Consider the following 16,538-nt stretch of genomic DNA (forward strand, 5'->3'; position numbering starts at 1 on the left):
GTGCCCTGACTGGGAATCAAACCAGCGACGCTTGGTTCATAGGCCAGCACTCAATCCATGGAGCCACACCAGCCAGGGTTCTTCTTTTCTAGTTCCTTAAGGTGTAACGTTAGATTGTTGTTGAGATTTTTTGTTTCTTGAGGTAGACCTGTATTGCTATAAACTTCTTAGTACTGCTTTTGCTGTATCCCAAATGTATTTTCATTTTCATTTGTCTCTATATGTCTTTGGATGTCTTCTTTTATTTCTTCATTGACCCAATAGTAGTTCAGTAACATGCTGTTTAATTTTTGCATGTTTATGATTTTTTCCACCTTTCTTTTTATGGTTGATTTCTAGTTTCATACTGTTGTGGTCAGAAAAGATGCTTGATATGATTTCAGTCTACTTAAAGTCATTGAGACTGATGTGTCCCAAAATATGGTCTCTCTTGAAGATATTCCATGTGTGTGCATTTGAGAAGAATGTGTATTCTGTTGCTTTGGGATGGGAAGGTCTATAAATATCTATTAAGCCGTTTTGATCTAATGCGTCATTTAAGGCTGATGTTCTCTTTTTGATTTTCTTTTCTTTTTAAAATTAAATGTATTGGGATGACATTGCGTAATAGGATCATATAGGTTTCAAGTGTACACTTCTATGATACGTGGTCTGTATATTGCATGTGTTCTCACTACTCAAAGTCAAATCATTTTTTGTCACCATATATTAGGCCCCCTGTACCCCTTACTAACCCCTCCCCACTTCCCTCTGGCAACCACCATACTGTTGTCTGTGTTTATGAGTTTCAGTTTTATATCCCATGTATGAGTGAGATCTTATGGTTCCTAGTGTTTCCATGTTAATTTTCTGTCTAGACGATCTCTCCATTAGTGAAAGTGGGGTGTTAAAGTCTCCTGCTGTTGTGTTTCTGCTGTCTGTTTCTTCCTTAGGGTCTGTTAATCATTGCTTTATGTATTTTGGTGCTCCTTAGTTGGGTGCATGTATATTAATAAATGTTATGTCTTCTTGATGGATTGCCCCATTATCATTAGAAAATGTCCATCTTTGTTTCTTATTACCTTTTCTGTCTTGAAATCTATTTTATCTGATATAAGTATGGCTACACCTGCTTTTCTCTGGTTACAGTTTTCTTGGAATATCATCTTCTAGCCTCTTACTTCGTGCCTATGTCTGTCTTTGGAGCTGAGGTGAGTTTCCTGAAGACAACATATAGACGGGTCTTGTTTTTGATTCCATTCAGCTACCTGGTACCTTTTGATTGGTGAGTTCAATTTATTTACATTTAGGGTGATTATTGATATATGAGAACTTACTAAAGCCATTTAATTTTTTTTTTGCTGATTGTTTTGTATCTCCCTTCTTTCTTTTCCCTTGTGTTTCTGTCTGCTATTTTAATTTGATGGTTTTCTATGATGTTTTTCTGCATTTATTTTTAAAAAATATTTCATAGGTCAATTTTTGTTTTGTGGTTACCGTGAAGTTTATACAAAATATCTCATAGATAAAAAGTTCTTTTTCTTCTGGTAGCATCTTATCTTTACTTGCCTATATGAGTTCTGTCCTTTTTCTCCTCTCTTTTTTATATATTTGTTGTCACAAATTATCTCTTTTTATGTTGTGAGTTTGTCATCAGTTTGCAGAAACTCTAGTTTTTTAATGCTTTTTCCTATTTATAACCTTTATGTTGTAATTAAGTGTTCAACAGCCTATTCTGAAGTTGAGTTGCAATTTTCTGCTTCTGTCTGTCACCTTACTCAGAGTTTTATACACTTCTGTCTTTTTGTTTCAGTTAGAAAACCTCCATTCAATATTTTGTGTAATGCAGGTCTTGTGGTGATAAATTCCCTCAGTTTTTGTTTGTCTGGGAAAGCCTTTATTTCCCCTTCTTATCCAGAGGATACGTTTGCTGGCTGTAGTATTCTTGGCTAGTAGTTTCTATCATCCAATATTTTGAAGATATCATTCCATGTTCTCCTGGCCTGTATGGTTTCTGCTGAGAAATCTGATGATAATTTGATGGGGTTCCCTTTGTAGGTCATTGTCTTTTTTCCCCTAGATGCCTTGAGAATTCTTTCTTTATCATTAACTTTTGACAGTTTTAATATAATGTGCCTTGAGGAAGGTGATAGATGTTCTGTTAGCTTCTTGTACTTGAATGTCCAGTTCCTTGCCTAGGTTTGTAAATCCTCATCAGTTATTCCTTTGAATAGGTTCTGTGTGTCCTTCTCCCTCTCCTCTCCTTCTGTGACTCCTGTTATCCTCGTGTTGCCCTTTCTAAGGAGTCAGAACGTTCTCGTAGAGTTCTTTCATTTTAAAAGCTTAGTTCTCTCTCTCATTTTGCCTGAATTATTTCTAGATTTCTATCTTCAAGCTCCCTAATTCTCTCTTTCATATGATCTGCTCTATTTCCAGTGCTTTCTAATGTATCTTTTATCTCATTTATTGAGTTCTTCAGCTCCAGAATTTCTGTTTGGTTCTTTTTTATAGTTTTAATCTCTTTAGCAAAGTACCCCTTTTGCTTGTTAATTTTATTCCCGAGCTCAGTGGACTGCCTTTCTGAGTTTTTTTTGTATCTTGTTGAGCTTTTTCATGACCGCTATTTTGAATTCTCACCATTTACATCATGGTCTTCCATGACTTTGAGTTTGGCTTCTGGGGAATTGTCACTTTCTTTCTGTGTTACCTCAGATGTTCATGGTGCTTGATGGGTTTTTCCTCTGCTGGTACATTTGAACATTTTTGCTATTTAGGTACCGTTTTGATTTTAGCAATTCAACAGGTTGATAATTAAAGGCCTTTATTTTGTTTCCCAGTAGATGGTGCCATAGCCCAAGTTTTTGTTTTCTCTCACCTGCATTCCCTGAACCTCCAGAGCTGGGTGGGGTAGGGTGGGGGGCGGCATTGCTGTGGTTGTGGGAGTCACCGCCTGGGTGACCAAGATGACGGAAGTCTGCACTGTGTTCAGATTGCCTGGTTGGTGGTTGGGAGAGGGGCCGTGTTGGGTTGGAACAAGCTGCGTCTGTGAGCCCGCTGCACTGCCAACGGGTTCCCTGTGGCCGCTGGGCTCCACTGACGCTGGCGGAGGGAGCCAGGCTCTTGTGCATGGACCTGGCTTCTGTCCTCCCAGCGCTCTGCTTAGTGTGGGGCTGCTCACCGAGTCCTCCATTGCTCCTGTGTTAGCTGGCTCTCTGGGCTGAGCCATGGCGAGCAGGGAGACATATCAGTGGGTGCTGTCCCGCCTCTCTCATGTGCTCCAGTGTGCACACATTGAGATACACCAGTGTGCGGGTATCTCAGGCATGCTAGTGTGTTGGGCGCAGAAACCTTTGTTTGGTTATAAATGGATGACTAATTATTGATTGGAGAGGAGCTAAAATGGGGCCTTCTCATTCTGCCACAATGCTGACATCACTCCCATCTTAACCATTTTTAAGTGTCCAGTTTAGTAATGGTCAGCACATTGGCACTGTTGTGCAACCAATCTCCAGAACGGTTTTCATCTTGAAAAACAGACACTCTATAAATAGCATCTCTCATTTCTCCCCCTAGCCCTTGGTACTCACCAATCTGCTTTCTTTCCCTCTCTCTGATTTTCAATACTCTAGGTATCTCATATTAGGGGAATCATACAACGTTTTTCCTCTTGTGACTGGCTTATTTCATTTCGCATCACATCCTCAAAATTCATTCTTGCATAGCACGTCTCAGAATTTCTTTCCTTTTTAAGGCTGGATAATATTTCATTGGGTGCATATCCCAAATTTTGTTTATTCATTCACCTGTAGATGGACATTTGGATTGCTTTCATCTTTTGTTTATTTTGAATAAGGCTGCTATGAACATGGATTTACAAAAGCCCTTCAAGACCTTGATTTCAGTTCTCCGAATGCATATCCAGAGGTGAAATTGCTGGATCATATGGTGTTTTAAATTTTAGTTTTTGAGGAACTACCATGCTATTTCCATCATTTTACATTCTTACCACCGGTGTACACAGATTCCAATTTCTCCTTGCTAACATCATTATTTTCTTTTTTAAAAAAAAATAGGTGTGAATTGATATCTCATTGTGGTTTTGATTTGTACTTCCCTACTGATTAGTGATATTGAGCATCTTTTCATGCACTTGTTGGCCATATATACATATATTTTGCAAAAATGTTAATTCAAGTCCTTGGCCCATTTTTTAATTGGATTGTTTATTTTTTAATTGGATTGTTGGTGAGTTGGAGGACTATTTCACATATTCTGGATGCTAATTCCTTATTAGATATATAATTTGCACATCTTTTCTCCCATTCCACAGGTTGCCTTTTCACTTTGTTGCTTGTGTTCCTTCATGCATAAATGTCTTAAATGTTGATATAGTCCACATATTTTAACTTTGTTGAGTGAGATTTTGGTGTCATATACAAGAAATTATTGCTGAATCTGTGTTAAGAAACTTTCCCTATGCTTCTAAGAGTCTTATAGTTTTAGCATTTACATTTATGTTTTTTATTGATTTTGAGCTATTTTTGTATATGATGTAAGGATTCAATTTTATTTTCTTACCTGTGGATAGACAATTTTCTCAGCACCCACTTGTTGGGGAGATGTTTCTATCTCTATTAGTCTTAGCACCTTTGTCTAAAATCACTTGTCTGTATATGTGAAGGTTTATTTCTTCCCTCTCTATTTTATTCCAGTGGTCTGTATATTTGTTTTTAAGCCAGTACCACACTGTTTTGATCACTCTTGCTTTGAAATCAGGAAACATAGACCTCTCACTTTGTTCCTTTTTAAAGATTTTTTTGGCTATTTCTATAAAAGATGCTTATGGGATTTTGATAGAGATTGCACTAAATCTGTAGATTGACATCTTAACAATATTGTTTTCCAATCTCTAAATGTGGAATGTCTTTCCATTTATTTATATATCCTTTAGTTTCTTTAACAATGTTTTATAGTTTTCAGTGTACAAGTTTTTCTCCTCCTTGGTGAAAGCTTATTCCCACATACTTCATTCTTTTTGATGCCATTGTAAATATAATTTGTTTTTAAATTTACTTTATGGATTGTTCATTGTTAGTGTATGAAATACAACTGATATTGCCTACTGAGTTCGTATCCTGCAACTTTGGTGACTATGTTTATTAGTTCTAATAGTGTGTGTGTGTGTGTGTGTGTGTGTGTGTGTGTGTGTGTGTATAATCTTTAGTTTTCTATGTATAAATCATGTTGTCTGTGATCAAAGATAATTTTACTTCCTTTTTTCTAATTTGGGTGCTTTTTATTATTTTTCTTTCCTAATTGCACTGGCTAAAAGTTCCATTACTATACTAAATAGAAGGGGCCAAAGCAGGCATTCTTGTCTTGTTCCTATTAGAAGAAAACCTTTGTTTTTCATCATTGAGTATGGTGTTAGTTGTGGGTTTTTATTTGTGGTCTTTATTATGTTGAGGTAGTTACCTTCTTTTCCTAGTTTTTTGAGTGTTTTTTTAAATCATGAAAAGATGTTGAATTTTGTCAAATATTTTTCTTCATCAAATGAGATAATCATGTATTTTCCCCTTCATGTCGTTAATATGATATATTGTAATGATTGAGTTTCATATGTTAAACCATCCTTGCATTCCAGGAATAACTCTCACTTGGTAGTGGTCTATAATCCTTGTAATGTGGTGTTGAATTCTATTTGGTAGAATGTTGACTAGGATTTTTGCATCCATGTTCATCAGAGATCTTGATTTTAGTTTTCTTGTCTTAGTGTCTTTGTCCGGCTTTGGTATGAGAGTAATGCTGGCATCATAAAATGAGTTAGAAAGGGTTACTTCCTCCTCATTTCTTGGAAAAATATGAAGGAAATGTGTGTAAATTATTTTTTAAATGCTTGGTAAATTCAGCAGTGAGGCCATGAGGTCCTGGGATTCTCTTTGTTGGGAGGTTTTTGATTATTGATTATAATTTACATCTATTCATGATTTTGATTTTATCATGATCAATTCTCAGTGGATTATGTGTTTCTAAAATTTAATCTCTTTTATCTCATTATCCAATTTGTTTCCATACGACTTTTTCATAGAGTCCTCTTATACTCCTTTTCATTTGTGCAAAGTCACCTGCAATGTCTTCTTCATTTCTTTTTTTTTTTTTTTTTTTTTTGGGTACAGTGAACTTTATTGATGGTGCATGACAAGGTAGGGCTCCTTAAGCCCCTCCCCTCTTTAGGGGGTCTAGGATGGCAACTAGAGGTCAGAAGATTCTCAGTATGTTGGGGGATCAGTTTGGGGCAAGGATTCCCCAGCAGCTGAGGGCCTCTCTTCCTGTCGCTGGGGCTGGTGGTCCTGGGGGCTCTTACTCCTTGGTGGCCATGTGGACCATAAGGTCCACCACCCTGTTGCTGTAGCCAAATTCATTGTCATACCAGGAAATGAGCTTGACAAAGTGGTCATTGAGGGCAATGCCAGCCCCAGCATCAAAGGTGGAGGAGTGGGTGTCACTGTTAAAGTCGCAGGAGACAACCTGGTCCTCAGTATAGCCCAGGATACCCTTGAGGGGGCCCTCTGATGCCTGCTTCACTACCTTCTTGATGTCATCGTATTTGGCAGCTTTCTCCAGGTGACAGGTCAGATCCACAACTGACACATTAGGGGTGGGGACACGGAAAGCCATACCAGTGAGCTTCCCATTCAGCTCAGGGATGACCTTGCCCACAGCCTTGGCAGCGCCAGTAGAAGCAGGGATGATGTTCTGGGCAGCCCCTCGGCCATCACGCCACAGCTTCCCAGAGGGGCCATCCACGGTCTTCTGGGTGGCAGTGATGGCATGGACTGTGGTCATGAGCCCCTCCACGATACCAAAGTTGTCATGGATGACCTTGGCCAGGGGGGCCAAGCAGTTGGTGGTGCAGGAGGCATTGCTGACAATCTTCATGGAGTTGTCATACTTGTCTTGGTTCACATCCATCACAAACATGGGGGCATCAGCAGAAGGGGCAGAGATGATGACCCTCTTGGCTCCACCCTTCAAGTGAGCCCCAGCCTTCTCCATGGCAGTGAAGACCCCAGTGGACTCCACAACATATTCAGCACCAGCATCACCCCATTTGATGTTGGTGGGATCTCGCTCCTGGAAGATGGTGATGGACTTTCCATTGACAACAAGCTTCCCATTCTCAGCCTTGACTGTGCCTTTGAACTTGCCATGAGTAGAATCATACTGGAACATGTAGACCATGTAGTTGAGGTCAATGAAGGGGTCATTGATGGCGACAATATCCACTTTGCCAGAGTAAAAAGCAGCCCTGGTGACCAGGCGCCCAATACGGCCAAATCTGTTCACTCCGACCTTCACCATCGTGTCTCAGGGTTCAGGCTGGCACTGCACAGGAAAACGCAGCAGTCCGTTGAACTGGAGGAGCAGAGAACCCCTCTTCTTCATTTCTGATTTCAACTATTTGTGTCTTCTCTATTTTTTTCTTAGTCTCTATAAAGGTTCGCCAATTTTGTTGATCTTTTCAAAGAATCAACTCTTGGTTCTGTTGATTTTTCCCATTTTAAATATTTTATTTTTTTGTTGATCTTTGGTCTAATCTTTACTATATTCTTTTCTAACTTTGATTTCAGCCCCCCCCCCTTAGTTCTTTATGGTGTAAGGCTAGGTTGTTGATTTGATATATTTCTTTTTTAATACAAATGCTTATAGCTATAATTTTCTTCTTAGTACTACTTCTACTGCATCCCATTGTTTTGATAAGTTGGGTTTTTATTTTCACTTGTCTCAAGATATTATTATTCCTGAATGGCTTCTCTTTTAAAGTATATTTTAATGATTACACTATTACAGTTGTCCCTATTTTCCTCCTTTCCCCCCTCTACCTGACACCCTGCTTCCCTCCAGCAATTCCCCCACCCCTAGTTCATGTCCACGGGTTGTGCATATAAGTTCTTTGGCTTCTCCATTTTCTATATTATTCTTAACATCCCCCTGTATATTTTGTTCCTGCCAAATATGCTTCTTAATCCCTGCACCTTTTCCCCATTCTTTCCCTCACCCCTCCCAGCTGGTAACCCTTTAGATGCTCTCCATATCTGTTATTCTGTTCCTGTTCTGATTGTTTGCTTAGTTAGTTTTTTTTTTAATTCAGTTGTTGATAGTCATGAATTTGTTGCCTTTTTAATGCTCATGGTTTTGATCTTCTTTTTCTTAAATAAGTCCCTTTAATGTTCCTATAACAATGGTTTGGTGGGGATGAACTCCTTTAGATTTACCTTGTCTGGGAAGCACTTTGAATACTTCTTGCCAGCCCCTTCTTGCCTGCAAAGGTTCTTTTGAGAAATCTGCTGATAGTCTTATGGGAACTCCTTTGTAGGTAACTCTCTGCTTTTCTCTTGCTGCTTTTAAGATTCTCTCTTTATCTTTTACATTTAGCATTTCAATTATGATGTGTCTCGGTGTGGTCTTCTTTGTGTCCAATTTGTTTGGGACTCTCTGTGCTTCCTGGACTTGTATGTCTATTTCCTTCACCAAATTAGGGAAGTTTTTTTTCATTATTTTTTCAAGTAAGTTTTCAATTTCTTGCTCTTCCTCTTCTCCTTCTGGCATCCCTATGATTCAGATGGTGGCCATTCAGAGATGTCCTAGAGGTTCCTAAGCCTCTCCTCATTTTTTTTGCATTCTTGTTTCTTCTTTCTGATCTGGTTGAAAGTTTATTTCTTCCTTATGTTCCAAATCGTTGATTTGGATCCTGGCTTCCTTCCCTTCACTATTGGTTCCCTGTGAGTTTTTCTTTATTTTACTTAGTGTAACTTTCATTTCTTCCTTTATTTTTTTGCCATACTCAAGGAGTTCTCTGAGTACCCTTAAACCAGTGTTTTGAACTCTGAATCAGATAGGTGTGTTACCTCCATTTTGTTTAGTTCTTTTTCTGAGGTTTTGTTCTATTCTTTTATTTGGGCCATATTTCTTTGCCTCCTCAATTTGGCAGCCTCCCTGTGTTTGTTTCTGTGTATTAGGCAGAGCTCTTTTACTCCCTATCTTAGTAGTGTGGCCTGTGTAGAAAAAGCACCTGTAAATTGTGTGGGGTAGATCCTTAGGTAATTGCCAGGGCAGGGTCACCCATTTCACCACTTTGTGACAGTGTGGCGAGGACTCAGAGAGGGTGCAGTGCCACCACCTGGTTTCTGGCTGTTCATCCTGTGCTCTCCCCATTTCTAGTCATTTCACCCCCTTCCCGTGTGTGACTGGTGCCCTTCCAGCTGCTGCCCCAATGGTGAATCCTGGAGTGGGTGGGCTTGCATGTGTTCTGTGACTGTGCTGGTCCTTCAAGTGGCAAAAATCTGGCAGTTTCTTCTGCTGTCCCAACCCCCACTGGTTTTTATAGCCAGAGGTAACGGGGGTCTATCTTTCTGGTGCTGGACCCCTAGGCTGTACGGTCTGGCCTGGGGCTGGGATCGCTCGCTCCTAAGGTGTCCCTCCTGCCTCTTCTGCTGCTACTACTGCTGTCTTTCTGCCACCCCGCCTCTCCGCCCATCTCCAGGACTCCACCCCTGCTGCCCATCTGGATGAATGTATCATCTTTAAATCCTTGGTTTTCAGACCTCCATACAGCTCAATTTTCAGATGGTTCTGGGTGTTATTAGTTTTGAGATCTGGTTGTAATTCTTTCTATGGTTGAGCGAGGAGGCGAAGCGTGTCTCCGCATGCCTTCATCATTTTTTTTTTACGTTTTTTTATATTTTCATCTGGCACTTTAGTAACCTGAGAGCTGTGGAAACCAACCTCTTTTTTTTTTTTTTCAGTTTTAAAGCAGTTACTGTTTATTAACTGATCAGATTACAAAAGTAACCATGGTAGACACCTTAGTTCATTCTTCTAATAAGCTGTTGATCTGGTCTTCCCTGTTACCAGCATCTCCACCTTCTACAAAATGGGTGGTCTTTTTCTTCATTCCACCTCGTGGAGAAGATAATTTGAAGGGCCACAGGAAGTTGTTTGCTTCTTTGAAACGTTTTCCAACAGTATAGATCTCATGAATCAGATCCTCCATGCAGAGAATCCCATATTTACCAAGAGATCGAGCAATCAATGCGTTATCTGTCAGAGCAGTTCGTTTTTTGTTGATTTTGCCATAATCACGTTTGTAGATCAATTCATTTACTGACTTCAGGTTTGAGTACCCCCGTGCAATGTATGGTTCCACAATCCTCAACATGTTAATCAAAGCCTTGTTGAGCTTAACAAAGGTGCCATTGAAGATCTGGCGAAGGCGAAGAAACTGCAGCACCTTTCGAACCTTTGGGCTCACACCATTGATACCTCTGATTCTGATGACAAATGCCAGTTTGGGTTCCGCAGGTACACAGAATTTTCTGTGTGAACTTGAGAAAAATGTGTATTCTGCCCTTGTGTGTGCAGTGTTCTGAAATGTCTATTAGTCCAATTGCTCTATAGTGGTGTTCAAGTCTTCTGTTTCCTTATTGATCTCCTGTCTGGTTTTCATATTGATTATTGAATGTGGGGTATTGCTTTCCCTACTATATTGTGTTCCTGTCTATTTATTCCATTACTTCTGTCAATGTTTGCTCTGATGTTTGGTGTATATATATTTATATTTGTTGTATCTTCTTGGTGGATCAAGTGGCATTTTTTTTTTTTTTTTGGCTATAGAGTTTGTATTTTATAAACTCAAATATGATAATCCTTACTTTTATGGATTTGTGTTTACTATTTTGTTTAGAAAGATCTTATGCACTTCAATGTTAAGAATAAATCAATCAGTGCTTTCTTCTAGAACATTTTTTTATGTTTTAGTATTTGATCTAACCAGAGGTCCCCACACCATTATTTAATGTGGATGTGAGCCTTTGATATTCTGAATTGATTGGGTCCTCTGAGTAAGTACAGATCTGTAAGCTCTCCCCCTGAGTGTGGGCTGCCTGGCTTAGCCTGGCCTCACTGTTGCCCTCTTTTCCTACCACTCTTCTATCAAAACCAAAATAATTAATTAGGTGCCACCCATCTGCAGTAAGTCCGTCTCCTGTCTTGCTGATTCTCGCTCTGTACTATGTTAAGTAAATGATGGGTTTCAGCCAAAATTTCATGCTTGCTGGGCACAATGCCTGGACGGTGAAAACACTTAATAAATATTAAGTGGATAGAAAGATTGTTTTAGCCAGGACTCCACACATATCCCAGGGATGTGAAATGAGACTCAGAGACTCAGGGATTTTCATGTCGCTCTCAAGGTTGGGCCAGTTTATCCATTCTTTAATGCCATCGAGGGAAGGGGTTTGGCTGGGGAAGTGAAGGACTGAACCCAGAGAGGCAGTTATTTTTGCATGGGATTCACCATCTTTCCCACGAAGAGGGGAATGTTGGTCCTTTCATCCATGATGATGATTAAGAAGGGCCTGTTGAACTTGACAGTCAGATGCCTAAACCAGGCAGTCTCTTCTGAAAGGGTGGCACCGGAATGCTCTGTCCCATCCTCATCAACGGTCAGTGCAGCCTTATGCAGCGCCTGGAGGGAAGGAGCAGAGGCAGCTTGCACCAGCCTGGGAGCAAGCCGGGCATGGAGGGAGCTGTCGTGGGGGCTCAAAGAAGGGGTCTGTCCAGAGGCCCAGTGGGGACCTGGGTCTTTATAGCATTTTCTTGATTTAAAAAAACAAAACAATGACAAACAAGCAGAATTGCCAGCTGGGTGTCTACCATTTGAACATACTTATTAAAGAATTACTAGATGTACAACTTGAATCCTCATGGTGTAGTGGAAAGAACATGACTATCTACCACAGGATCTGGTTCACATCCCACTTTTCCCACTAGCTAACTAATTGTGTCACCCCAAGGACGTGAATATTCTTCTTAAATCCTCACTTTCCCAAGCGGGAAAATCAGAGTGACATGATATGATCACCAAGGGTCACGAAGTGCTTTATGAGAGAAACCTTAGTCAGAGTAGGTGCTCGATAAATATGTGTGTGTATCTGTGTGCATGGGGTAGACATGTGCATGTATGTGTATGTTCATGAGTACAACAAAATTGAAGATCTTATCTGGTAACCGTGGGGCACCATCAACTGGTTACACCTATTTACTCACGTTCATCCCAGACTCCTCTTCTTCACCCTCCCTTCCCCAAGGGCTGGTGCCTTCCTCGCCCCTCAAAACCAGGCTTGGTCCTCTCTTATCACCTAGCATGTCCTTCCCACCGAGGTCCCCCGCCCTGCAGGGGACACACAGGCCTGGCTCACCTTGCCAGGGCCTTCACCTGACTCCACCTGCGTGCCCTCACTTCTTCCTGACTCCCATCCCCAGCCTCCCTGCAACCTGCCCGCCACCTCGGGAGGCAGCGTTACTGGAACTTCCTGTCCTCCTTGCCATGCCTCTTGTTTCTAGTGTCCGATTGTAAGCCCCTTGGGGACCAGGACTTTCATGGGGACCTTTATGGCATCTAGTCCACAACCCGGCACTCAGTTTGTAGCCAGTATTGCAATGCAGCTGTTTCTTTGGTCCCCTTCACTCCCCCTGAAAAAATGGCGTCTTTAGCCAGAATCACTCATTAACTCAGACTTGCTGATGCATCACCAGCTCCCAATGTCACAAGATGTGGAGGCAAAAGTCTTTGACGCCCCTGACCCTAAGTTTGTCTTTGTAAATATGGGCCCACCGAGGCTCAAAGAAGAGAAGGCCCTGACCAAAGGTGACACAGAGGGTCAGTGATGCAACCTCAGAGGTCGTCCCGAAAATGCCAGAACACAAGGGGCCACCTCCTTCTCTCAACCGCCTGACCACGTCCCAGACTGGGTGAGTCCAGTGGTGTTCCTCAGAGACCTGGGTCTGGAGGTGTGTCTCTCCCTTTGTCCCCTCGCCCTGGGCTGCAGCCCGTCCATACATGTTCTGACCCACGGAAATCACGGAGAAGCTCACCTGGGACAGCTTCAGGGGTGCTCCCTCACTGATGCCCGAGAGGTCAGCCCCGTTACTGAAGACCCTGGTCACGCCCAGTTCGCCCAGGGTGGTTTTCAGATCGTAGGTCCCAGAAATGGACAGTCTGGGCAGGTGTACACTGGCAGAGCTGTCAGGACGGTTAGAAAACAAAGGGATTTCACGTTGGAAGTGTTTCTTTGGCCGTTTCTCCGCTTCGCACCCTGTCTCCGCCCACGGGAGGACGGAAGTCGGTGTAGATTTATTGTGTGTGGGTCCTCTGCCCCGTGTCAGAGAGCGTTAGAAAGCTGTGGGGCCTCCTGTCCTGCAAAGCCTCTCAGTGCCTCCTCCCGTGAGGAGCCCTGCAGGCAGATAGATCCAGGGTGTCCTCCGGAAGCGCTTTGCACACTGCCCTGCGGGCTGTGGTCACCCCCAGACGGGGAACTCCGGGCTGGAATTCCAGGGGAACATGGGGCGTGGTGTGAGGTGCTGAGTCACATCTGCTCAGTGAGTGACGCGTGACACCTGGGGCTGGCTGCTCAGCTCTTGTGCTGCGCGGGGACAAGGAGGGCTGAGAGGGGTCTGACATGATTATGGCCACGGACTTCCTGTCTTTTCCCTCCACCTTCAGCCTTTGCCTGGAGGCCCACTGCCTCCTTCTTGGTTCCCTCCTGGTGCGTGCTGGTGCTGCTCTCCCTGACCCGGGCGCTCACATGGGGAAGGGGCTGTGTCCATGCTGCAAGTCCCCAAGGACAGGACTTTGGCCCCCTCAGCTGTGGGCACTGTCCCTCTCATGGAGCCTGGCTGGTGCTACCTAAACTGATGCTGGCGTCTGTCTGAAAGCACAAGGCCATGCACAATTTGTGGGTCCCCCCTCCCTTTGCCCTCAGGCCAGGCCTGGTGTGGCAGCTCCCGATCAGCCCTGGGCTGGGAATCACCGTTTGTCCATGGCTCGGAGGACCTTGGAGACGTACTCCTCGGACAGGCTGTCCTCCAGCTGCTTCGTCTTCCCCGGGCTGGGCAGGAGCAGGAGGCTGAGGACTCTGTCCCTGTAGTGCTGCTGCAGCACCCAGCATGAGAGCGCCTGGTCCTGGTGCAGATTTAAAAAGCCCACGCGGTTGAGCATAGGCACCTTTATGGTGGTCTTCTTGTCCATGTGGAAGTCTCCTTCTACGAAGCGCTCAGCCTCGAATTTATCCTTCCATTTGCCTGGAGAGAGGCGAGGGTGCCTATCAGCCGGGGCAGGAAGGGGTATGCACCTGGGATAGACTGACGGAGCCCCGAGCCTCCCCGTGAGCTGGCGCTCTCTGAGCCTCAACGTCCCCGTCTGTACAGTGGAGCTGATGTGACAGCCGTCCACCGCTAGCACTTTCGTGAGGACGGTGCCGGACTCAGGGAGGGCCCCGGTTTTCCGTGTTGCAGAGGCTGAGGGATGCCGGTCAGGCGGGCCGAGTAAGCAGTTTGACTTGTACTTCATGCTTATCTAACTGAGGGCTGCTTGGACGATTCTAAATGACAGTTATTGGCCCCAGTCATACCCGGCACGTCCCTGAGTGTCCCCTCCCTTTGTTAATCAGTGGTTCTTACCATTCAGGGGAATCACTCCTGTTCTTACTCTAATGGCCTTTTCCTGGGCCGACATGTGACATGCGGAGGCCTGGGCATCTCCCCTCTGCTATACCATCCTGGCAAGTCAGAGTAGACAGCAGCCTCCGGGACCCCTGAGCCCAAGTTTTTCTTTTGGATGGGAGATGAAGGCTGAGGCTGGACAGGGGACAGGACACACCTGAAGTCCCACAGTGGAGCTGGGACCCAAATGTGCTGACTCTGGCCTCAGTGCTCTCCATTGCACTGTGTGACTCAGACCATGAGCCATCAGTGTGAAGGAAGCAGCCTCTGACCTTGACTCTCACCTCCCCTACCCCAGGCCATTTCCGTGGACTGTTAAACAGCCTCAGAACGCCCTCTGGGACCCACAGCTTTCTGACTTCTTCATCTCTCAGGGAGGAAGGCGGACTGAGAGCCAAGTTTAGTTGAGCACCTACTTTGTGAGCATACAGTCCCATGTTCTTTGTGACAAGTTTACTCCTTACAGAAACCTGACAGCAACGGTATTCTTATGTCCATGTTCCAGATAGGAAACTAGAACCTGAAAGGGGCAAAATGACTTGCTGATAGTCAAACAGCTAAAAAGTGGTAGAGGCAGGATTTGAACCCTAGTTTTGGACTGTAAAGCTGTCACTCCTGTCATTACACTAGAGTTGTTCAACGTATAATTCAAGAAATCCCATTCCCTTTATACACTTTGCTAAAGGTTGTTTTTCTGGCTGTCGCCCTGGGAAACATTACATAGTTAGCCTCCCTCCCTGGTGGGGGTTTGCGATGCCCACGAGAACACACACAGAAGGATCTGACAGGTCCTGCAGGGAAGATGTCACTTTGACTGTCTGACCCCCCACTCCCTGACCTTATTCGGTCACGGGAAGGGTCTCAGGGGCTGTGTGAGGAGAGCTGAGTAACCCGTGCGGAGATGCAGTCAGCTCGCCCCCTGCGCTGCCAAGGAGAGTTTAAGAACTGAGCATGTGAGAACAGTTTTGGACGTTTCTATGGGAACAAGCCCAGGTTTGTTGTGCAACCTTACCTTTAAAGAAGATGTAATTCACCAGAGCTAAAACGGTGTCACTGCTAAGGTCTTGGACCAGATCCACAACTTTTCCTTGGGTTCCCTTCTCTATATAATCGTTGATCTGTTTTTTCGACTCGGCATCTCTGAAGTTGATGGAGAAGGCTTCTAAGCTGTACCACCTCCTGACATTCTCCAAGAACTCATCCACTAGCTTCAGGTTCTTATCAATAAATAGCATATTGACCAGCTGGTACTCGTTGTTTGGCTGGTTGAGGGAGTTGAGGAGATGCTGTAAGCCTGTGTGGATATCAGCCTCAGGTACCTTCCTCAAGTTGAAGTTTATGCCCTCCAGGATCTGGGTGTGGGTCTCCCCCTTGGCCCCCAGCGAGAGCATTGCAAAGGCCGTAGCGATGCTCACTGGGGAGAAGAAGATGTTGGTGCCATTGGACCGTTGGGCCACTTGGCGGTAGAAGCGGAAAGCAAAGTCAGCCAGGCTCGGGGCGATCTTGTGGCCGGCTGGCTCATGACCTTGCTGGGATGCATGTGTCTCCTGGACAGTGTCTCCCTGGAGACCCTCAGCCAGGGAGGCAGGGGCCAGACAGCACAGGCCTGCCAGCAGGAGGAGGCTCCACATGCTGGAGGATGGCATTGTCCTGTGAGAGAGAAGGGATGTCACACGCAAGTCAGGCAACACAGTGAGTCCCCTGGCCACTGAGGAACACCATGTAAAGCCACCAGAGTTTATTAGACAACTACTTTGTGCAGTGCTATGCCAAGCACTTTCCTACTTCACCGTCACTGAGAGGCTCTAACCAATAGCTAAGACTTTGATAGTGCTTCCCGTATGCCAGGCTCTGCTCTGAGCACTTTGCTATCTTATCTCATGGCCTTCTTACGACAGTTTTATAATCTAAGTCATATGACAATTCTCAGTCTACAGAGGAGGAGACCAAAGCTCCAAGGGGTTAAGTCCCTTGTGCAAGGTCACAGAGCAAGTGAA

At 44.0% G+C, this 16,538-nt stretch overlaps 1 protein-coding gene and 2 pseudogenes across 1 annotated transcript; all 3 read right to left on the reverse strand.

Moving 5' to 3' along the window:
• Positions 1-6,227: 6,227 nt before the first annotated feature.
• LOC150017220 (glyceraldehyde-3-phosphate dehydrogenase pseudogene) lies at positions 6,228-7,417 on the reverse strand (annotated as a pseudogene).
• Positions 7,418-9,813: 2,396 nt separating this feature from the next.
• Positions 9,814-11,219, reverse strand: LOC150017221 (large ribosomal subunit protein uL30 pseudogene; annotated as a pseudogene).
• An 80-nt stretch (positions 11,220-11,299) lies between these two features.
• Positions 11,300-16,187, reverse strand: LOC150017222 (alpha-1-antitrypsin-like). The gene is made up of 4 exons (XM_090271350.1): positions 15,554-16,187; positions 13,851-14,121; positions 12,916-13,063; positions 11,300-11,506 (listed from the first exon to the last, which is right to left on the reverse strand). The coding sequence occupies exons 1-4, from the start codon at positions 16,185-16,187 to the stop codon at positions 11,315-11,317; spliced, it is 1,245 nt and encodes a 414-aa protein (XP_090127476.1). The 3' UTR covers positions 11,300-11,314.
• Positions 16,188-16,538: the final 351 nt, after the last annotated feature.

Source organism: Furipterus horrens, unplaced genomic scaffold (assembly GCF_987537825.1).
Source record: "Furipterus horrens unplaced genomic scaffold, mFurHor1.1.pri manual_scaffold_3, whole genome shotgun sequence".
NCBI lineage: Eukaryota > Metazoa > Chordata > Mammalia > Chiroptera > Furipteridae > Furipterus > Furipterus horrens.

What these genes read in the sequence shown, in the direction of transcription:
- LOC150017222 (XM_090271350.1), bottom strand. Translation starts at nt 16,187, where the DNA reads ATGCCATCCTCCAGCATGTGGAGCCTCCTCCTGCTGGCAGGCCTGTGC. An exon ending in GAATTACATCTTCTTTAAAG is followed by an intron (nt 14,122 to 15,553) that starts GTAAGGTTGCAC and finishes GCCTCTCTCCAG; the next exon opens with GCAAATGGAAGGATAAATTC. An exon ending in CACCCCTGAAGCTGTCCCAG is followed by an intron (nt 11,507 to 12,915) that starts GTGAGCTTCTCC and finishes CCTTCCCTCCAG; the next exon opens with GCGCTGCATAAGGCTGCACT.